The sequence below is a fragment of the Erpetoichthys calabaricus genome, chromosome 15, assembly GCF_900747795.2.
Source record: "Erpetoichthys calabaricus chromosome 15, fErpCal1.3, whole genome shotgun sequence".
In the NCBI taxonomy this organism is placed as follows: Eukaryota; Metazoa; Chordata; class Cladistia; order Polypteriformes; family Polypteridae; genus Erpetoichthys; species Erpetoichthys calabaricus.
This window is the reverse complement of record NC_041408.2, coordinates 71876192-71900082: the sequence shown is the minus strand read 5'-3', so window position 1 is coordinate 71900082 and position 23891 is coordinate 71876192. Positions and strand designations below refer to the sequence as shown.

General features: G+C 37.3%; 1 protein-coding gene across 2 annotated transcripts in view; it reads right to left on the bottom strand.

The window, feature by feature from the left end:
* Window positions 1-23891, bottom strand: part of fam135a (family with sequence similarity 135 member A) — a 113932-nt gene that overhangs the window by 33424 nt on the left and 56617 nt on the right. Inside the window, exons 8-15 of one of the 2 annotated variants that reach the window (XM_028820507.2) lie at window positions 22089-22215; window positions 21169-21322; window positions 19151-19228; window positions 17157-17206; window positions 11547-11702; window positions 10292-10365; window positions 9827-9981; window positions 5592-7833 (exon numbers count right to left, since the gene is read on the bottom strand). In XM_028820507.2, the coding sequence (XP_028676340.1) occupies window positions 5592-7833; window positions 9827-9981; window positions 10292-10365; window positions 11547-11702; window positions 17157-17206; window positions 19151-19228; window positions 21169-21322; window positions 22089-22215 (3036 nt within the window). The remainder of the gene's footprint in view (window positions 1-5591; window positions 7834-9826; window positions 9982-10291; window positions 10366-11546; window positions 11703-17156; window positions 17207-19150; window positions 19229-21168; window positions 21323-22088; window positions 22216-23891) is intronic. The other variant, XM_028820508.2, reaches the window with a different exon arrangement.

Genomic DNA, 23891 nt, shown 5'->3' with positions numbered 1-23891 from the left:
AGCTTTGGGACTCCAGCGAACCACAGTGAGAGCCATTATCCACAAATGGCAAAAACATGGAACAGTGGTGAACCTTCCCAGGAGTGGCCGGCCCACCTAAATTACCCCAAGAGCGCAGAGACGACTCATCCGAGAGGTCACAAAAGACCCCAGGACAACGTCTAAAGAACTGCAGGCCTCACTTGCCTCAATTAAGGTCAGTGTTCACGACTCCACCATAAGAAAGAGACTGGGCAAAAACGGCCTGCATGGCAGATTTCCAAGACACAAACCACTGTTAAGCAAAAAGAACATTAGGGCTCGTCTCAATTTTGCTAAGAAACATCTCAATGATTGCGAAGACTTTTGGGAAAATACCTTGTGGACTGATGAGACAAAAGTTGAACTTTTTGGAAGGCAAATGTCCCGTTACATCTGGCGTAAAAGGAACACAGCATTTCAGAAAAAGAACATCATACCAACAGTAAAATATGGTGGTGGTAGTGTGATGGTCTGGGGTTGTTTTGCTGCTTCAGGACCTGGAAGGCTTGCTGTGATAGATGGAACCATGAATTCTATTGTCTACCAAAAAATCCTGAAGGAGAATGTCCGGCCGTCTGTTCGTCAACTCAAGCTGAAGCGATCTTGGGTGCTGCAACAGGACAATGACCCAAAACACACCAGCAAATCCACCTCTGAATGGCTGAAGAAAAACAAAATGAAGACTTTGGAGTGGCCTAGTCAAAGTCCTGACCTGAATCCAATTGAGATGCTATGGCATGACCTTAAAAAGGCGGTTCATGCTAGAAAACCCTCAAATAAAGCTGAATTACAACAATTTTGCAAAGATGAGTGGGCCAAAATTCCTCCAGAGCGCTGTAAAAGACTCATTGCAAGTTATCGCAAACGCTTGATTGCAGTTATTGCTGCTAAGGGTGGCCCAACCAGTTATTAGGTTCAGGGGGCAATTACTTTTTCACACAGGGCCATGTAGGTTTGGATTTTTTTTTTCTCCTTAAATAATAAAAACCACCATTTACAAACTGCATTTTGTGTTTACTTGTGTTATATTTGACTAATGGTTAAATGTGTTTGATGATCAGAAACATTTTGTGTGACAAACATGCAAAAGAATAAGAAATCAGGAAGGGGGCAAATAGTTTTTCACACCACTGTAGATATATATATATATGTATGTATGTCTATATATAAATATGTAAGCTTATAAGTACTGCCTTACTTCTCTTTAAGAAAGGAAGATGTAATGATACTTGATTTAAACGATTCCATGTCTTCCTGGGTTTGCTTAGCTTATTGTCAATATCTTTACACCTTTTTTTTAAGACTTATTGACTGAAATGGGCTTTCACGAAAAAAGTTAGGGCTTTGCTACAGGATACACCCTCCACAAGATAAGCAAGTAAAAATAAAATATATATTTCTGTTTTATTTAAACCTTTTAAGTTCATCTGCATAGCCCCATTTGGCAGTTTTATTTTTTTTTTCTTTCTTCAGTAATATTTAATCTCCTTAAAGAAAAAGAACATATCCATTTTACTTTTTTTGTATCTCTTTAGTAATATTTTAGTGTAAAACAGGTGGCGCAGTGCTAGTGCTGCTGCTTTGCAGTAAGGAGACTGTGGAAGATTGTGGGTTCGCTTCCCGGTTCCTCCCTGTGTGGATAGCGCTTTGAGGACTGAGAAAAGCGCTATATAAATGTAATGAATTATTATTATTATTAAAAGTATAACCAGTATTTAAACCTTTTATGTTACTTTATAAATTTATTTTACACAATGTTGAAAAATTAATAAGAAAGCTACATATTTTGGCAGCTGCTGCTTTAATTTTCAATGAAATGAAAAAACCTCTCCAAGAGAAAACGTCAATGAAGAAGAAACAGTTTGCACTATCTAAAAATGAGAAACCCTCATTTATAAAAGTTTGCTGCAGATGACTTAACTGAAAATAAATGAATAGTTCCTATGTGTATAATACATATTTATCTATTTTACTTATGCCTTTATTCCAGCAACTTGCAACATCTGAGGTACAATTTGTTACATTACTTTTGTTTTTTGCAGCACAGGCAGGTGAAGTGACTTCCTCAGGGTCACACAGTGGTGTCAGTACCAGGATTTGAACTGACAAGTTCCGGGTTTGCTGAAATATTACTGAAGAAAGAAAAAAAACGAAAACGGGCAAATAGGGCTATGCATACAAATGTCCATCCATCCATTATCCAACCCGCTATATCCTAAATACAGGAGCCAACTCCTGCCAACACAGGGCACAAGGCAGGAAACAAACCCCAGGCAAGGTGCCAGCCCACCGCAGGGCGCACACACACACCCACACAACAGGGACAATTTAGAATCGCCAGTGCACCTAACCTGCATGTCTTTGGACTGTGGGAGGAAACCGGAGTACCCGGAGGAAACCCAGACAAACACGGGAAGAACATTCAAACTCCACGTAGGGAAGCGAACCCGGGTCTCCTAACTGGCACCTTTCACTGCGCCACCATGCCGCCTGCATATAAACTTAAAAGGTTTAAATAAAATAGAAATATATACCTTTATTTTTACTTCCTTAACTTGTGGAGGGTGTATCCTGTAGCAAAGCCCTAAGTTTTTTCATGAAAGCCCCTTTTAGTCAATAAGCCTTAAAAACAGGTGTAAAGCTAAACTTGCAGCAACTTGCCTAACACCTCTCCTAAGGGGACATACTGTGGGATCTGGGCATCCATCAAAGCACCAATCACAGGCCCGATTAGAAAGTGGGAAGCTGTGATTTGTCGTCTCCCTCCCATGTAACAATCACAGCCCGTGTTACAATGCACTATGTATGTATGTATGTATATATGTATATGTGTGTGTTTATGTATGTGCGTATATGTATGTGTATATATATATATTGATATGTGTATATATATATATATATATATGTTAACATAACCTCTTTAACACACTACTTCTCCGCTGCGAAGCGCGGGTGTTTTGCTAGTATATAATATATATATATATATATATATATATATATATATATATATATATATATATATATATATATATATATACACACACACACACACACACACACACACAGTACTGTGCAAAAGTTTTAGGCAAGTGTGAAAAAATGCTGTAAACAAAGAATGCTTTCAAAAATGGAAGTGTTAATCATTTATTTTCATCAATCAACAAAATGCAGTGAATGAACAAACAAGAAATCTAAATCAAATCAATATTTGGTGTGACCACCCTTTACCTTTAAAACAGCATCAATTCTTCTAGGTACACTTGCACACAGTTTTTGAAGGAACTCAGCTGGTAGGTTGTTCTTCTGTGGATGTAGGCTTCCTCACATCCTTCTGTCTCTTCATGTAATCCCAGACACACTCGATGATGTTGAGATCAGGGCTCTATGGGGGCCATACCATCACTTCCAGGACTTCTTGTTCTTCTTTACGCTGAAGATAGTTCTTAATGACTTTGGCTGTATGTTTGGGGTCGTTGTCCTGCTGCAGAATAAATTTGGGGCCAATCATATGCCTCCCTGATGGTATTGCATGATGGATAAGTATCTGCCTATATTTCTCAGCATTGAGAACACCATTAATCCTGACCAAATCTCCAACTCCATTTGCAGAAATGCAGCCCCAAACGTTCAAGGAACCTCCACCATCCTTCACTGTTGCCTGCAGACACTCATTATTGTACCGCTCTCCAGTCCTTCGACAAACAAACTGCCTTCTGCTACAGCCAAATATTTCAAATTTTGACTGATCAGTCCGAGCACCTGCTGCCATTTTTCTGCACCCCAGTTCCTATGTTTTCGTGCATACTTGAGTCGCTTGGCCTTGTTTCCACGTCGGAGGTATGGCTTTTTGGCTGCAACTCTTCCATGAAGACCACTTCTGGCCAGACTTCTCCGGACAGTAGATGGGTGTACCTGGGTCCCACTGGTTTCTGACAGTTCTGAGCTGATGGCACTGCTGGAAATCTTCCAGTTTTGAAGGGTAATAAGCTTGATGTGTCTTTCATCTGCTGCACTAAGTTTCCTTGGCTGACCACTGCATCTACGATCCTCAGCGTTGCCCGTTTCTTTGTGCTTCTTCAAAAGAGCATGAACAGCACATCTTGAAACCCCAGTCTGCTTTGAAATCTTTGTCTGGGAGAGACCTTGCTGATGCAGTATAACTACCTTGTGTCTTGTTGCTGTGCTCAATCTTGCCATGACATGAAACTGTCTTCCACAACCTCACCTTGGTAGCAGAGTTTGGCTGTTCCTCACCCAGTTTTAAGCCTCCTACACAGCTGTTTCTGTTTCAGTTAATGACTGTGTTTCAACCTACATGTAACATTGATGATCATTAGCACCTGTTTGGTATAATTGGTTGATTTTTCTTTTGTTGGCTCACTTTGCATTTTGTAAATTGATAACAATAAACAATCATTATTTATATTTCTGAAAGCATTCTTTGTTTACAGCATTTTTTCACACCTGCCTAAAACTTTTGCACAGTACTGTATATATTTTATATTATATATATATATACACACACACACACATACACTGTATATAAACACACACAGAGTGCTGGATGTGGTGTGGCATCCCCTTGCCATGTAATATAGATTACATCGGCACTACAAAAGAATGTGCTACCTTAAATTTGTGTGACTTGCAGTGAAGATCCAAAAAGTGAAGAATGATGTTATGTGTCAAATGCCCAATAACCTTTATTTCTTTTCTAATTTAAAAATAACTGCTTCTAACATTTAAAATTTGGGTGGTCTCATGAAGCACGGTGAACATCAAAACAATAAGTGAAAACAAAAAACAAAAACAAACACACACTATAGGTAAAATCTTTGACCTCCTTGTTTCATTTCAAGAGTTCAGTCTAAGCACTGGTTTAGGCACACATCACACAAGGACAGACAGTCACAGAGACAGGAGGAGAAAGGGAGGCAGATAATGAAATGAATTCTAGCCACCCAAGCAATAAGGGTGAGGCAAAACAGATGAGCCTCAATAATCAAATAGTGGATGCTGTTCAAAAAAATGAGCAAATCACACATTTGAGTGCTATATAAAATAAAAAACTTAGATATACTTGCCATTTTATTTTAAGTAATTTCAATTTTTTTCTTTCTTTAAAGACCAAACTGGCATTAAATTTTACTCTTCTGACTTGCTATTGAAAATACTTGAATCCATATTGTTCAATATGTCAGTTTTCCATTTTTGTTTATGTTAATATTGAGATGGTCCTCAGAAAGGGTGCTTTTTTTTTTTTTTAAATACATCTTCAAAAATATTGGCTTGGGTCTGGTTTTTAATCACTGCAATATCTTTGATAGTACAATTAAATATTAAACATTGTAAACATTCTTATTATTTATCATTAAGCATTTATATGTAAGACTTTCCTGTTAAAGTTAAATGCTTAAAAACAAAATCTCAAAGAAACTTATCAGTCACCATAGTTTTAACTTTATGAATCATCTTTTAGAGGTCTCTGATAATTTTAATAACATTAGGGATTAGAAACACTGCATAGTTGTTTTCAGGGCACACAGTAAATATATATGTACAGTACTTACGCAATCATTTGAGATTTTGGTGCACTTTCATACCAACATGTTGAAGCTGCAGAGCAATCTAAAGGATTACTGGGTTGTCTTGTTGTAATGTCCAGCTTAGTCCTTGAGCACTCAGCATCGCAAAGTGAATAACATGTAGCTGAAGGAAAGGACAAAGCAGAGCAGATGACAGGTAGATGAGAATCCTCCGAACTGAGCTGTACCAATCTGTGATCTCTGTTATTATCCACAACATCAGAATGCTCTGAAAATTCAGAGCCTACAGCTCCATTAAAACAATTGCTGTCATCCTCCTCTTCATAATAGCCATTTTCTATCATCTCATGCTCTTGATCTTCCTCGTGTGATGCACTGTCCTGAACATTGATGGTTGTGCTTGCACTTTCCAAAGGACTTACATCTGAAATGTCAGTACTACTTCGGGATCCAAAGTAATTTTCCACCAGCCCTTGCTTTACAATATCTGTACTACTTGTTGTAGAAAAGTTACTGAAACTCACACTTGCCTCATCATGTGGATGATCTGGATTTTCCTGTGGCTTCTCATACCCTTTGGCTTGCTGGCAGTTTACATCAGACTTGCATAAGCTTTCAAGAGTGGTAGATTCCCCAAAATGAATAATTTCTGATTTTAAACCAATAATGTGTTCATGAATTGATTTTCGAATATCATCTCCCTCTGCTACTTTATGAACTCCAGTCCCTTTAGAAGCTTCATGCAGATCTGAAAAAGTGGCACTTTGTGATGGGTCATGGGGGTGGCAAGCTAAGCCTTTCATGGCAGAGTTTTTCTGTTTCACAGTGGATGAGCACGAAGCAACATCATCAGGTGTTTCAGGGTTTAATGAACCTGAAAATACTACACTTTGTTCCTGAACCACAATGCTGGATTTTCGTTTGTCACTAGACGACAATTCAGCTTTGGTCAAATCCTGAATAGTTTGGCTTTCAGTGAGGTGACACTCTGGTATTATTGAGATCTTTGAACTTTCATCGCCCTCATCATCTGAGGGCAATGAATTTATTGATGTTAAAGATGACTGTATTTCACTTAGTGCGCTGGTGCTCTCAGTGCAAACTCCATCTGTAAAACTTTTCACATTTATTTCAGGTTTTAGAAGCTGTAGTGCCTGTGTTTTTTCATTTTGTTCAGACAGACATTCTAAAGCAGGCTCTGAAAGGATTTCAATGCATGGCTGTGTTGCAAACGAACTAGGTTCACTCTCAATTCCTGAATCAGAAAGTCGAGATGATGCATTAGTCACACTGATGTCTGGTAGCTTAATGGAATCACCACCCACAACCAAATGAATATCCTTTACAGTTGAAGTAAGTGAAGCACAATCCAAATATCTATGATTTGTATATCTTGTTGCAGTTACCTTTCCAAAAACTGAAGAATTCTCTGAAAGTATACTTTTACACTCTAAATCTAAAGGCTCAGTTTGTATGACCTCAGGAATTGTCCTTTGTTTCTCATCAGTCCGACATGGAAGGATCACGGTTACTTTTTCTCCTTGATAGGGATTCTTACCACTAGGTTTAACTTCAATTTGCCTAACTCCAGATATCTGTGAGGGTGGTTGGTTGCACACTTCAAATTTTAAGTTCTTACGCAGTGCTATGCAGTCCCCTCCAAAAGGAAGATTACCCACCTGAGGATTGCTGTGTGCACCCAGAGTAGAAGAATCACTGTTAGCATCCCCTGATGGACCACAAGTACTGCCAGTTGTTCTAATGCTTACTTCAGCTTTATCCATGTGTGGTGGAACAAGCTGACATTCACTGGTCTGAGATGCTTGTTTAGTACATGTCCTTCCATCAGTTGTACACTCTGCTATCAGAAAATCCTGATCATCCTTCTGATTAAGTGAAGGCTTACATTCTTTAGCTTTGGAAGCATCATCTGCATTTGGGGCTTTTAAACATTTGTATCCAACCAAAACAACGGAGTCTTTAGAGCCCTGTTTGACAAGCTTTTTGTTGTTATCAGTTTTCATAGTCTTCATCAGTTTCGTTACTTTGACCTTTGACTTGTTGCTTTCATCATTTTTGCCCTTTTGAGGTTTCTGTAGTTTCTCGTTTTCACCTGGCCACATGCTGGACACAACAGAAGGCCGGGGCTTTAGTTCTGGACTGGGGTATCCAGCAGCACTTGATTCCTTTGACTCTGTTCGTTCAAGCTTGCTGGACATAGATGACACTTTTGCAGTCTGAGCACCTAGCCATGGCCCATCCAGATCTATATCCAAAAACACAAAATGTATTCAACCATTATTCAACCTTCATAGAAACTACTATTAGATATTTGACAGCTAACACATTAACCTAGGTTAAAAAAGGGACACACTGTATTTCTAAGCTCCCATAAACAAATAATGATCTTTCTCAAATAATTACATTATAACATATGCAACTGAGTGATCACAGAAACTGCTCATTTTTTTCAAAGTTATTTCTCTTTGGAAATTAAGGAGGCTGAAATTCTGCATGAGTATTATTTGATAAGAAGCATGTGCAAAATTGTTAATTATGCCAAAATGGAGAGAAAAAAATATAACATTTCCTGCGTTTTTCCACTATTCGTTTTTTAAATCTCACAACACATATTCTCCAAAACTTAAAGAACACGGCACACCTGTACAAGTTTTGGGGGACGGAGAGAGGCATTTTAATACTGTACACTGCATTATATTGTACATAATGACTGCACTACATTTGGTGGCATACTTAGCCCATAACTGGCCCCCTAATCATCCTCTCTCTCTTACTGGCTAACTATTTCTCTGTCACCCATTCACCACCTAATAGCTAATGTGAGGTGAGCATACTGGCGGAAGAATGGCTACCATTGCACCATACAGGCAAATGCTGCTCGTTGATGGTGGTTGAAGTGCATTCCCACTGTCTATGTAAAGCGCTTTGAGTAGGTTAGAAAAGTGCTATATAAATGTACATTATTATTAGTACCATTTTTGAACTTGTTAAAAGACAATACAGTTACTCTTTCATTAAATAGTTAATTTCCCTTTTTATGCATTGGAATGCTTGGTTATGTAAATACAGCTATGACCTAAGGAAGGTTCTCATGACTTGCCTGTCTAGCATATTAAAGGGGTAATAAACAATTACAAAGTTTATTATGATACATCACTATAGAATAGGGCAAAGATAAAGCAAAAAATCTCTAAAGGAATAATGAAGATGGAAGATACATCATAACAGACACTTTTGACTAGTTGCCAGAAGAAAGCCTTTACTAACAGCAAAAAATAAAAAAGTCTCCGGGACTTGCCAAATGGCCACTTTCACTATCAGTAAGTGACAAAAGATAAGACAAACACTTCATCAGTGGCTAATTTACTACCGCTGGTCCTAGAGTCAGGGTTAAAGTCAACAGTGTCATGAAGTTCACTTTGTTCAGAACACTAAGGATAAAATTATCAATTAAGGATGGAGAAGTGGATCTCTCTACTTCCTCACTGCTCCAGGGTGCCAACTTCAAGTCCCAGCCTGGGAACAGTGTGTGTAGAATCTGCATGTTGACCTCTGTTTGTGTAATTTTTGTCCTTGCTCCAGCACTACATATGCTATAATTATACATTAACATACAGTATATATTTTACTGCAATTGGAATGAGAACAGAAAACATTAGCACAGCCCCTTCCCAGAGGAAGCACTTCCTTACATATAGAGTTGTGGGAATATGGGTTTAAACAGAGGCATTATGTAGGCTGATACCATAACAAATTTTAAAAAGATAATGCATTGGGATATCTTAGTTATTAGCTAACCAAAACCCAAATGAGATCGATGACATCCTGCCTTATGCCAAAGGTAGGATATGCTCTGGCTGCCCATCTGAGGTTAAGCAGATTCCATAATGAAGGAAAGGTACGAAAAGGTTTTGGGTTGTTAGGCTGCTAAGTGATAGAGCCATGGAATTCAGTACTTTTTACATCTATGTTTTTGGGGGGGGGTAGATAGTGTTGTGCCCATTGGGGGGAGATAGAAAAATCAGAAAAATATTTTTAAATAATCGTGTTCAATTAAACATGTATTTTTCATATAAGTTTTGTCTATTAATTATACAACTTATTAGGTGTGCTGTTAAATGTATAATTATCAAGGGTGCAAAACAGCAAGTAATAATTAAACTGTACTTGGCAGGAGGGGTTGGGTTCCTTTTATAACACAAAGGGGAAAAAAAAAAAAAACAAAACACACAAAGTACCTTCTTTAACAGAATCCAGGTACCGGTCTTCAAATATAATGGGAAGGGAACTGAAGTCCCCATCTAGTTCGGCGCATTCCACAGGAAGAGCCGGCAATGAACAAAAGTAAGTGGAATTTTTGATAGCAGTTGTCATTTGCAGATGGCTATGTGCGCTGAAAAAGAATATTCTTTTTAATCTTTCCTTAAGCTTGCACAATATAAAAAACAAATGTCACATTTTGCATTATTTCATGGTCAAAACAGTTGATATTAATTACTGTATAAAGTAAGCAAATAAGGGGTTGTTATTCTACATGAAACATTAAGTGCTTTTATGTGCTCATATAATTGCATTTAAAACAAATGCATGACATATTTAAGTGCACATCTTATAAAGACTCCTAAGCAGATCCTGTCAAATAATTACTTTCGGGATAAGCTGTAAACAGTAACTATTATATAAAAATATTGTGAAGAACATACTGGAGTTCTTGATAGGCAAGAGCAGATTGTCTTGGGTGTTCAAGGCAAAAGAAAGCTTCTGCAAATCTTCTTACCTAGAAAGCAACACATAGATAAAACAGTGCTGATAAATACAGGACAACAGTCACAAAAACATGCAAAGATTCTATTCAATGATACATGTGCCAATTAAATATGTACCATTCCATACCATCTTTTAAGCCTGCTTAATTTTGAGCAGAGTTGTGAGGCCAATGAAATGTGTGATTTATGAAACTACTTATTCTGTAAGTTTCCAGCCAGTCACCGAGTAATCACAGCATATCCTAATTGGATTTTGCATACTTAGCAGTGAATCTTTCCTATAATATGTGATGTTACATCTTATTAATTATGAAAAAAAAATTGTCATTTTCACAAAAAAATAAAGTATCAAAAGTAATCAGAATAAAGACACCATACAAGCGTCTGATTTATGCTCTTAAACAGCAGTGCCACACTTGTGACATTTTTTTTTTTTCTCTAACTCTTGTCAGTGTTACTGTTAATAAGTGATTACATCTGGAGAAAAGGCACACTGAGAGAGGAGTGTTGTTACTTAGTCATGCATTTTGTTTGTCAAGCATAGTTTAAGTCATCTTTTTAAGGTACATGACTAAAGGAAACATTTAAAAAAAACCATCATAAGTTGGAAAATAATTTTTTCTACATTTTGCTACAAAAAAGACAGCATAAAGAAATCTGTCTTTTCACTTAAGCAAGTCTTGAATACAGGCGGGCAGCACAGTAATTAAAGATTGGATTAATGATGGACCTAGCATCTTCAGTTTGTCTTTATGGAGTTTGCATAATTTTGTCATATTTGTGTAGGTTACATTAACTGGCTCTGCTGTTAATGAGTTTGGATGAGTGAATGTGTTTTCTCTGCCTTGAGTGGTTCCCACCTTGTGCACAGTGGTGGCATGACAGACCCCCCTTCTCCCTGCGACCCTGATTTGGATAAAGCAGGTTTGAGAATATATGTATATAGAACACAGGTACACAATGTGAATGATAAAGAGTAAACATCAGGAATAAGCATATAAATTTAGTATGTAATCAATAGACTTAAATTAAGATAACTCAAAATATTTTAACAAACACATAATTAAGTTATAAAATCTGCAAATGCAATATAATGCATAGGTATGGTCTTGTATAGAAACACACTAGGCTGGGTACATCACTTTTAATAGCTGCTATAGAATGGTATGCAAGTGTATCATAATCAACTTACTCTAAGCATATGGTTCTCCTGAGCCAACAAAGCTGTAATATCTTCATGTAAAGACACTACCTCCAGAAACTGTCCCCAGAGAGCCATTAGAAGGGAACATAGCTGAGCAAGATTCATGTTTATCAGCTCTGCAAGCTCATCAGGGTTCTCAACCTTCTGCAGAAGACAATGTTCAAAAAATCTTTTACCTTAGTAAGCTCACTCTGGGAATAAAAAAAATGTAATGCATAATAAGGTCCTTTAAAACAGTATAAAAATACTTCCAAAATATTCCTTCTGGTGATTTAGGAATTGTCAATGTTTACAAAATAAGCCTAGCTGGCATGAAGGAAACTCATGACTATTGGGAAGGTGGATATTTGTTTTTACGTGCTGCAAACATAATTTAAAAAGATAAAAAAAAAAAAGTGGTTTGGAGGGCAGGTGTGAAGGTGTTCTATCCCCCAATTGGTTTGAAGTATGGCTGTTTGGAATTGGCTTGTATCAAAAGCTTTTAAGTACTATGATGCTCTATTGGCTGTAGGGATTGGACAGAAAACCTATAAATTTGGTAGCTTTACCCAGCTTTCTCTCTCTTACTAAACTAATGAAAGACCACCTCACACCATGAACTGAGAAGGACAACACAATGAAGAATACAGCTCGGCAGCCATATTGAGACAGGCATGTGGCCTGTTCTGAAGAAAGCATACCACAAATGATGCCTTAACTAGAGACATTTTTAAGTAACTAACAAGTCTGTGTGCCGCCTGAAACTACACATCACCATTTATCAGGTTGTATGGTTTCCAATATTCAAATGTACTTTGCATATTGTTATTATTTCTGAATATTATCAATAATACATTATCTAATTGTAACTTAACTCCTGCTTGTCTTTTACTACACCTAATTGCCTGAGATTATAGATGTAGAAGGGAAGGTGGGGAGACGTTATATGGTACAGTACCTTATAAACAGTGGTAAGTCTGTGAGATTTGAGGCATTCTGACAAAGGCTACATATTAATAAAACAAAAGGGGAAAATAGAGTAAAATATTACTCTACCAAGACAAAACAATATAACACCATGCCAGGCAGACTCCAATCCAGCTAGTATCATAGCTAATCCTCCAATGCAAGGCACTTTTCAGCAGTTCTCACAGGTAAGGATGATTTCTCAAAACTTCACCTTTTTATCTGCAAGATTATTCACATTACCTATGCGATTAGCAGCACTTCATTTGTGCAACAATGCCATAGAGACATTCTTGTGATGTGCATAATACCACAGGTCTTCTCCAAGCTTAACTGCTTTAAATGAATGTTTATCTTGTTTAGAAATCATTAGTTAGGCAAGAGCTATCCCATCATTTAGTCCTGCTATGAGGAGCAATAACATCAAACAAACTCTTTCTATAGCTGCTGGTCAGACAAAGTATTTTCATTTTTTCCTCTTTACTGAGCAATTAAGTTAATTTAAATTTCTAGGATATCCTGCCTGAACAGGATCAATAAAACCAAGGTCATTAATCAAATTTAGCCATTCTAAAAAGTAAAATTGTTCTGTGTGATTCATTGTGTCATAGCTGTGTTTCTGTGTTTGGAGACATATTACATGGTTTACATTTTTTGTTTGTCGTTGTTGTGGTATTTACTTTTTCTCCTGGTTAATAAAAAAAAAAGGTGTGACTTGATAATTAATAGCTGTATTTCTCTTGTAATCAAAAGGTAATATTCTGATTATAATGATAACCATTTATGTAATGTGCATCATTATGCAATCTTGTACATTTTTGACAAGTTAGAGATTTTGGTAACTAGCCCTGATGCCCTTCTAGTTTTAAATTTACTTCTATGTCAGAATTCTGGTTCTTTGCACACCCATTCTTTGTGTCACATGGTTTGTTCAAACCCAACATATGAAGAGTGAAATGGTATAATTCAGCTTGCTGAGTTAGTTAAAGTGCAAGATGACTTTTTTTCCCAAGAGACTTCTGGCAAGATGCTACAGAATAAACCCATCATGCATTTAAAGTGCACTGAATATGATTTCACCCTGCAATCTGTTTTATAATCTTGCCATCATGTAAATGAACTGCTCAGACAAGCCAAAACTACCAGAGCTGGCTGCAGTATGCCATCCCCAAACCCAACAAAATGAAACATTCCCCTGCTTTTGGCACAAATCCCCAGAACAGTATAAACAACAGCATAGGGATTCCAAACAGGCTACAATAAATTATTAGTAATTAAAACTTTTTAGGGCAGCACGGTGGCACAGTGGTAGTGCTGCTGCCTCACAGTAAGGAGATCTGGGTTTGCTTCCCGGGTCCTCCTTGGGTGGAGTTTGCATGTTCTCCCCATGTCTGCGTGGGTTTCTTCTGGGTGCTCCGGTTTCCTCCTACAGTCCAAAGACATGCAGGTTAGGTGTACTGGTGATCCTAAAATTGTCCCTGGTGTGTGCTTGGTGTGTGGGTGTGTGTCCTGCGGTGGGCTGGCGCCCTGCTCGGGATTTGTTCCTGCCTGTGTGTTGGCCGGGATTTGGCTCCAGCAGACCCCCGTGACTCTGTGTTAGGATGTAGCGGGTTGGAAAATGACTGACTGACTAACTAAAACTTTTTATCAAAGTACAATGTTATATATTTTAATAAATTCATTATAGACATAAACATGTTCAATATAACAAATGTCACAGAAACAAAAATATGTAACAATCCACTGCATATTTTAATCTAATATATAAAGCTCAATGTGGGTGTGTGTTTGTTCTTTACACAATTCCACACACTTAGTCCAATCTCAACAAAATTTGCACACATATCCTACTTTATTAGGAAGAGACAACAGACTACTTTGGAACTCACAATTATGAACCTGGGTATAATGGTTCTTTATACTACAACATGTTTTAAGGACACTGCCCTTTCACTGATTTATAGTTCTTCCTTAAAATTATATCCCCGGGCAATGGCAGGTGCTGCTGCTATTGTAAAATAATCAAACAGCAGAAGCTTGTATAGGTTACAGTGCATCCAGAAAGTATTCACAGCGCATCACTTTTTCCACCTTTTGTTATGTTATAGCCTTATTCCAAAATGGATTAAATTCATTTTTTCCCCAGAATTCTACACACATCACCCCAAAATGACAAAGTGAAAAAAGTTTACTTGAGGTTTTTGCAAATTTATTAAAAATAAAAAAACAGAAAAATCACATGTACATAAGTATTCACAGCCTTTGTTCAGTATTTTGTCGATGCACCTTTGGCAGCAATTACAGCCTCAAGTCTTTTTGAATATGATGCCACAAGCTTGGCACCCCTATCCTTGGCCAGTTTCGCCCATTCCTCTTTGCAGCACCTCTCAAGCTCCATCAGGTTGGATGGGAAGCGTCGGTGCACAGCCATTTTAAGATCTCTCCAGAGATGTTCAATCGGATTCAAGTCTGGGCTCTGGCTGGGCCACTCAAGGACATTCACAGAGTTGTCCTGAAGCCACTCCTTTGATATCTTGGCTGTGTGCTTAGGGTCGTTGTCCTGCTGAAAGATGAACCGTCGCCCCAGTCTGAGGTCAAGAGCGCTCTGGAGCAGGTTTTCATCCAGGATGTCTCTGTACATTGCTGCAGTCATCTTTCCCTTTATCCTGACTAGTCTCCCAGTTCCTGCCACTGAAAAACATTCCCACAGCATGATGCTGCCACCACCATGCTTCACTGTAGGGATGGTGCCAGGTTTTTCCCAAATGTGACGCATGGCATTCACATCAAAGAGTTCAATCTTCGTCTCATCAGACCAGAGAATTTTCTTTCTCATGGTCTGAGAGTCCTTCAGGTGCCTCTTGGCAAACTCCAGGCGGGCTCCAATGTGCCTTTTACTAAGGAGTGGCTTCAGTCTGGCTACTCTACCATATAGGCCTGATTGGTGGATTGCTGCAGAGATGGTTGTCCTTCTGGAAGGTTCTCCTCTCTCCACAGAGGACCTCTGGAGCTCTGACAGAGTGACCATCGGGTTCTTGGTCACCTCCCTGACTAAGGCCCTTCTCACCCGATCGCTCAGTTTAGATGGCCGGCCAGCTCTAGGAAGAGTCCTGGTGGTTTCGAACTTCTTCCACTTACGGATGATGAAGGCCACTGTGCTGAATGGGACCTTCAAAGCAGCAGAAATTTTTCTGTAACCTTCCCCAGATTTGTACCTCGAGACAATCCTGTCTCGGAGGTCTACAGACAATTCCTTTGACTTCATGCTTGGTTTGTGCTCTGACATGAACTGTCAACTGTGGGACCTTATATAGACAGGTGTGTGCCTTTCCAAATCATGTCCAACCAACTGAATTTACCACAGGTGGACTCCAATTAAGCTGCAGAAACATCTCAAGGATGATCAGGGGAAACAGGATGCACCTGAGCTCAATTGTGAGCTTCCTGGCAAAGGCTGTGAATACTTATGCACATGTGCTTTCTCAATTTTTTTATTTTTAATAAATTTGCAAAAACCTCAAGTAAATGTTTTTCATGTTGTCATTATGGGGTGTTGTGTGTAGAATTCGGAGGAAAAAAAATGAATTTAATCCATTTTGGAATAAGGCTGTAACATAACAAAATGTGGAAAAAGTGATACGCTGTGAATACTTTCCGGATGCACTGTGTCTGCCTGCGCTCCTTGTTTTATGACCTTTTAAAAAGTATTTTTAGCAACATTTCTCTTACATGTTCCTTTATTTGGTTGTTACAATATTCATCCTTGTGTCTTGTATTTAAATAAAAATAAATAAATAGTACTACTAAAATATATGATTGTTTAGTTTTACTAACACTGAAGTACTTTAATGAAATAATCAAAAAGTAGTTAGAAAAAAAGTGTCAAAAGAACATGGTTTTTACTTGTATGTAATTAAAGTTGTAATCTTAACTGTCTTAATAAATGTGTAGCTCCAAATAGCTTTGCTTTAAGTCCACCAGAGCCGACGTTTTCCCAATATATGCTGTAGTTAGTACACCTTTCATCTTCATACACTTTAAAGTTCATCCTTTCACGTACATTTCTCTAAGCTAAATGAGACTTAACATTTGTGTTACGCGCACCCCCAGTTCCCATGTACTTGCACGGCAGACAGTTGTTTACCTGTTTTTTTTATTTATTTATTTATTTTAAAACTTGCTTTACTCACACAAAGTAGCGTACACTGGCAAGTTACATGCTGGTTCCGCATAATGCGCAAAAACTGGCCATTTTTGATCCACTTCTAAACCGGTACATCACTACACAGTTAACATTCTAGGCAACCAGGGACCAAAAAGTGATTATCAACTGCCTCAAAATGGTGGCCAATGTCAACAGTTAATGTAAAGCTCTGTCCTACTATAATAACTGTGTTATTCATTTCATATGGAAAAACAAAATGGATGATAGATTGCAAGATTTAATTGCTAGCAGCACGGTACACAGAATTTACTTAGTTTAATTCTCCAAATGACATCCTTTGATGTCTGTTACTGAGCAGTGTTATGTTAAGGCAGACCACTGTTCTGATGAGCAGAACATAAAAAAATGTAGGTATTTTAAAACCGTTCATTTCTAAGACAAAACTACAAATGAACATAGAGTAAACCATTTACCAGCAATACACTTACCTGAACTTTATCACATAGCTCAGAAAGTCGAGCTTCAATGTCCAGTTTATCTGTGAAGAAATATAAAAGCAACATTTTTTGACACAAATTTCTATTAAATATATTATAGATTATGAATACTGTAAAATGTCATTTACATTTAAATTATCACCTGTTTTAAACAATATTTCTGTGCATATTATAATTTTGTATTGAAACAAAGATCCAGTTGATTCAATCAAACTGTCATTCTTGACTAAAATGTAATAGGTATCTAAATATTAAGACATTGCCCTTAGACACAAGAAATTAATATTCTTTGTTGCTGTCCTGCCATAAAGCATACTGTAGCTGGAACTAAAATGTAAAGTTAATAACCAAAAAATCTTGCAAAGACAAAGGTGGGGGAGCAAAGTATCTTCTTTAGCTTTTTTTTTTTTTTTTTACTTATTTTGCCCTACTTTGCTGCCATAACAGAATAAATAAACCAATGATGTATTCATTTATGAATGGCAAAATAATTATTAAAAGAATATATATTTTGATTTGCAATTACTAATTCAATTAAAAATAATAGTCTCCAATAAAATAGTACAGTAATCCCTCCTCCATCGCGGGGGTTGTGTTCCAGAGCCACCCGCGAAATAAGAAAATCCGCGAAGTAGAAACCATATGTTTATATGGTAATTTTTATATTGTCATGCTTGGGTCACAGATTTGCGCAGAAACACAGGAGGTTGTAGAGAGACAGGAACGTTATTCAAACACTGCAAACAAACATTTGTCTCTTTTTCAAAAGTTTAAACTGTGCTCCATGACAAGACAGATGACAGTTCTGTCTCACAATTAAAAGAATGCAAACTATATCTTCCTCTTCAAAGGAGTGCGCGTCAGGAGAAGATCATGTCAGAGAGATAGAGAAAAGCAAACAAATCAATAGGGCTGTTTGGCTTTTAAGTATGCGAAGCACCGCGGCACAAAGCTGTTGAAGGCGGCAGCTCACACCCCCTCCGTCAGGAGCAGAGAGAGAGAGAAAGACAGAGAAAAACAAACAAGCAAAAATCAATACGTGCCCTTCCAGCTTTTAAGTATGCGAAGCACCGTGCAGCATGTCGCTTCTGGAAGCAGCTGCACAGAAGGTAGCAACGTCAAGATAATCTTTCAGCATTTTTAGACCAGCGTCCGTATCGTCTAGGTGTGCGAACAGCCCCCCTGCTCAATCCCCCTAGGTCAGGATCAGAGAAAGTCAGCGCAAGAGAGAGAGAGAGAAAAGTAAGTTGGGTAGCTTCTCAGCCATCTGCCAATAGCGTCCCTTGTATGAAATCAACTGGGCAAACCAACTGAGGAAGCATGTACCAGAAATTAAAAGACCCATTGTCCGCAGAAATCCGCGAACCAGCAAAAAATCCGCGATATATATTTAAATATGCTTACATATAAAATCCGCGATGGAGTGACGCTGCGAAAGGCGAAGCGCGATATAGTGAGGGATTACTGTAGTTGCATTAATGTACACTTGTTTAAAAAATCCAATCAAACAAAAGTTATTCCCATACTGCCAGGTGTGACACAAATAATGCATCCTATAAAGCCAAAATGATGGGTCTCTAAATATGTTTTCAGTTTTGTTTTTTTTTTAGCATGAGAATGACCTTTATTTTTTGCTTTTTCAGATGAACACTGATAACAGCCCTACACTAACTCCAATTATTTGGATTTTATACAACATGACTATAAATCAAAAAAAGGTATAAACCTATTATCTTCTGGCTACTCAGGCCAGAACCATCCTAACAGAGAAAATTTCTATTGTGCAAAATCTTCTAAAATTGACTTAATATAAAAAATAGAAGTCCTAAGGAAATAAAATATTTTAATATATAAAAAGCAAACAAATTATACCACAGTTAACATAACTATAAAACACATGAAACAACAAAACAGATAAACTGAAAAGAGAAAAAGAAAAATAATGACCAGAGAAAATGGTTGTGGAGAGCTGGACATTAACATACCTATGAAGACGTGTCTCTGGCTTCGGGGGTAGGGTCTTCTGAGTACTCGCTCATAAAGGACTTGCATGCTGGACTTGGCTAGTTATAGGATTGTACATATAGGGATATTTACTTTTTTTGTCTTTCTTGAACAACTAGCCCTATTCGGCAAACATAAGCCATTGTAGCAACAGATCAAAGCATAAAGGGAGATTTTAAATTAGAAAGCCTAAGACATGACTAATTGATTGCATGTTAACTGTCTATGTTGTAAAAGCCAGAGCTACAGACAGCAGAGTCTTTAAAAAGAAATTAGAATTGAAGAAATGTTTAGTAGTACTACTTGCTGCATACAGGTTTCTTGGTGTTAGCTGCGTATTTACACATGTTAGTTGACTGTGAGTTTACTTCAATTAACTTGTTAAATTATTAATATCTTTTAAGATATCAAGTTTATTTTGAAATGCATTGGGCAAAATGTTAGTGTGATTAGTATGCTGTAAAAAGCCTTGCATAACATCAAGAAAATGTTCAACAACATAAACAACATAAAATGAAAATAAAGATAAAATTTAAATAAACAGAAAATGTAAACATTCATGATTTGTAACCTATTTAGCAAATAATTATTCAACATAGAAATGATCATATTACACATGCCTTGTTCTTAACACATTTCCAAACTGTATGCTTCATAAATCTTTTTGTATAATTTTACTTCAGGGAGACTCTGAACAATCTTGCTAGTGACAAGCTAAACTATTATGTCAATAAATCCTACAGCATGATCAATCAGGTAATTTGGAAACGATTTCTACTGAAACACGCTAGAATTCATTCTACATACATTACAGTGACCCCGTACATGTGTAATGTCTACTGTGTTTTTAGGGGCGTATGGGGCCAATAATGAAACCTGACTAGAGTTAACCAAATTAAATTAAGAAGACTTAATAAAATATATTTGTTTACCTTTTACTTTTTCTGTTTTTGTCTTTAAGATCTGGACAGAAAGACAGAATAATTACCCAAGATTTAAGCCCCTTAGAAGTGTATATTTTTTAACTTTAATAGCAATTTCTAAGGTGATATAGGATAGGGGGAGCTCCTGCATGCAAGCAAAAGAAAATATGGATTAGCCATCAGCACTATGGGATATTGTAAGCATGTGGCAACTGCCAAGATGCCAGTAAGAAATACTGTCAGGATGCCAATGCAATGCAGTAAGGTGATGCACATAGGACAGTACTGACCATGTTGCCCTTTGACAGGAGCAGGATGTCCAGGAATTTTTAAATGGTCCTGGATATTTTAAGGCTGAGATAAACCCAGGAATACAGCTGTCTCAGGTATAGCCACAGACTTTAAACTACCCCCAGAATAGTGTTTTAAGGTTGTCTCTTACTAACAATTAGTTTTGGGAGATGGTTTCCTGGCAAGAAGGGATAGAGGTCAGAGGTCGAGCAAGAGTTTAGAAGAAATAATAATTTCTTGGATTTGACATCAAGAAGTTGAAAAGTAGAGGAAATCCTCCAGTCAGACAGACGAGTCAGAAACCTCTATACTTAGGCTGAGAGATGGGAGGATTTTGTTTTTGGTCTGTTTCATACTCTATTTTCCTTTTTGTTGTGTGTGTCTTAATAAATTAGTATATCATTTTTATATACAGTATTTCTACATTTCTGTGGCATTATTTCAAGTGTGGAGAAATGTTTTGTAACAATACTTCATTTTTAATACCTGATAAAGAATATGCTTTAAAAATAAAATAGCACAGTGTTCTCAGAAGTGAAGTAAGCACTGCTGGCATTTACTCATTTCTTGCAATCTGCAAACTTTTCTTTTTTTATTTACTCTGATGATTCTATCAAAATTGATTATACTTGACCCTTTACAACATATAAAATATTTGCCAATTTATCCTTTTCTACTGAGAAAGTTCAATATATTCATTTAAATCCCAAAGCGGCAGGATTTACAATAACAAGGTCTTAAACTTAGGACCATGACTTAACACAAAACTTTAAGTTTCAACATACCAAGCTCCAATCTGTGTGATGATGGTATATCTCGTGTAATTGTAGTAAAATAATCAAAAAGGCCCTGGTAGGCAAGAAGTAAACTTGCACAGAGAGTATAATGGAAACTGAAGGCATGCTGTAAGCAGTTCTCAGATACTATAAATGATGTTCCCTGTAATGAAAGAAAGCAAAAAACTTAAGTATTAAAATTAAAATGGTACCATCCAAAAGCTATTTATAGTATTCCACAGGCACATAATGTGCCACTATGAAAGAACAAGTAAACCTAAAGCAAATAAAACAATTATCATCTTGTAATTAGTGCAATTATTATAATTATTAACTTGTGAAACCAGCAAAAGTCTGTCTGAATTAGTATTGTGAATGATGACATTAATAATCACAAAGGCAAACAAATAAACACAAATAGTGATGTGTGTGATGCCTTTTCATAAAGATCAAAGATTAGATCTACAATATGCTGATATATTTTAAGAGTTGTTGCTGTTTTTGCACATCAAATGGAAAATACTACTACTTACAATATTATATGCCAGATAAAAGATATACAATGTTCTTTTATAATGCATTGTACTTATTCAGTACTCAGTGATGAACAGAACAGTGTATTGTCGTACTTTCCAAAAACAAAAAACACAACTTTGAAAGATTGCAGTTTAAAAATAATCACAAAGAAAACAATTTTCAAACTTAACACTACTATGTAAAACAAAGAAAACAAAAAAAAAACAAAAAACAGATAATGGGCCTGAGTTCACACAGAATACTCTAAACTAGCAAATGAAAAATATAATTTTTCATACTCAGCAAAGATACTCTGTGACATACAGTACAGTTCTGGTCATTATCACATTAAAAGATTTATCAGAACATACTATAAGAATGAAATTATAAAATTAAATTATAAATCCGCTTACATCTGGGGAGAGTTGCTTTGTATAACCTCCTCCAAACACCACACTTTCAAGAGTTGGAATTACAGAGTCCTTAGTTTGGGCTGGTGCATTCCTGTTAAGCCAATTATTCTTTATAGGTCGAGGAAAGCTTAAAATGGATAAAAAAAAGGATAAAAAACATTATACAAACTAAAAAGAAATAAAGACATACTGCTTACTAGATGACTCTGAATAGCATTCTGGGTCCAGAAATGCAACTTTTTTTCAATGGTGTGACAATAAAATAGTGGTATTACCAAGTCATATTAGAAGACAGAATTGTCAAAAGAAAACATGCAGTAAAAAAAAATGTGAAGTGCTAAATTAAATTTCTATTTTTAAAAATACTACATAGAATAAACATATAGCTTGTAAATAATATTGCAAAAATACCTAGTTATTTCACAGAGAGCACAAGACCATTCAGTTCAGCATGTTTATCCGATTATCTAAACATTTCCCTAAGTTACCCCATGATCTCACCCAAATGCTTTTAAAATTCTATCCAAGTTTCCTATTCAGCTTAATGACCTGGCAGTCTGTTCCATATTCTAACATCCCTTTGTGTGAAGAGTAACATCCTGGCCCCAGTCTTAAATGCAATTTACCTTAATTTTTACCTGCATTTTTGAGAACCGTATTTACTCGTGTACCACGCGCCCTCGTGTAAGACACGCACCCTAATTTTTACAAAGAAAATCACGGGAAAAAATTTTCCCCGTGTACGACGCGCGTTGTGATTGTATAGGAAGAGTTTAGGGCACGTTTTCTGCGAAATGCCCTTCTGTTTTTGTTGCATGATGAAAGAGCGAGCGAGCGAGAGAGAGAGGGAGATAGCACACGAGCGAGTGAGACAGAGAGAGAGAGAGCGTGAGCGAGAGAGAGAGGGAGACAGTGTGTGCGCAAGAGCGAACGAGCGAGACAGCGAGCGAGAGAGCACGAGCGCAAATGAGCAAGAGAGAGAGAGCAAGCGCGCGCAAACGAGCAAGAGAGAGAGAGCAAGCGCGCGCAAACGAGCAAGAGAGAGAGAGCGCGCAAACGAGCAAGAGAGAGAGAGCGCGCAAACGAGCAAGAGAGAGAGAGCGCGCAAACGAGCAAGAGAGAGCGCGCAAACGAGCAAGAGAGAGAGCGCGCAAACGAGCAAGAGAGAGAGCGCACAAACGAGCAAGAGAGAGAGAGAGCGTGCGCAAACAAGAGAGAGAGAGAGCACGCGCAAACGAGCAAGAGAGAAAGAGAGCACACGCAAACGAGCAAGAGAGAAAGAGAGCACGCGCAAATGAGCAAGAGAGAGTGAGCCCAAGCAGAAGAAGTAAATATTACACAAAAAAATTTCCTCGTGTATGACGCGCACCTGATTTTCTAATGCTAATTTTCGGGAAAAATGTGCGCGTGGTACACGGGTAAATACGGTACTTGTTGGTGAATGACCAATCTTATCAATTCTTGTGTGGATTGTTATCAAAGTGATAAAAGGTATGTAATTTAAAAAAAAAAAAATCAATTTATAGATCTATGTATAACTCAAAATATTTATTTATGAATATTTTTTCTTTCTGATAAAGTTGCCATGTACTAATAAGAGTACAACTTGCAGGAACAGAGTTTGAATAATATGAACTGACTATCACAAAGAGCTCTAAAAGCATTTATTTAAATGTAAATCGACTGCATGAACAGAAAAGTACTATAGATAACTGCAGAAAAATCCAGATTTGATTTCAAACGGTGAAGCACTGATTAAGAAAGCAAGTGGAACTTATCAGTCTTAACACTACATAAAGACTG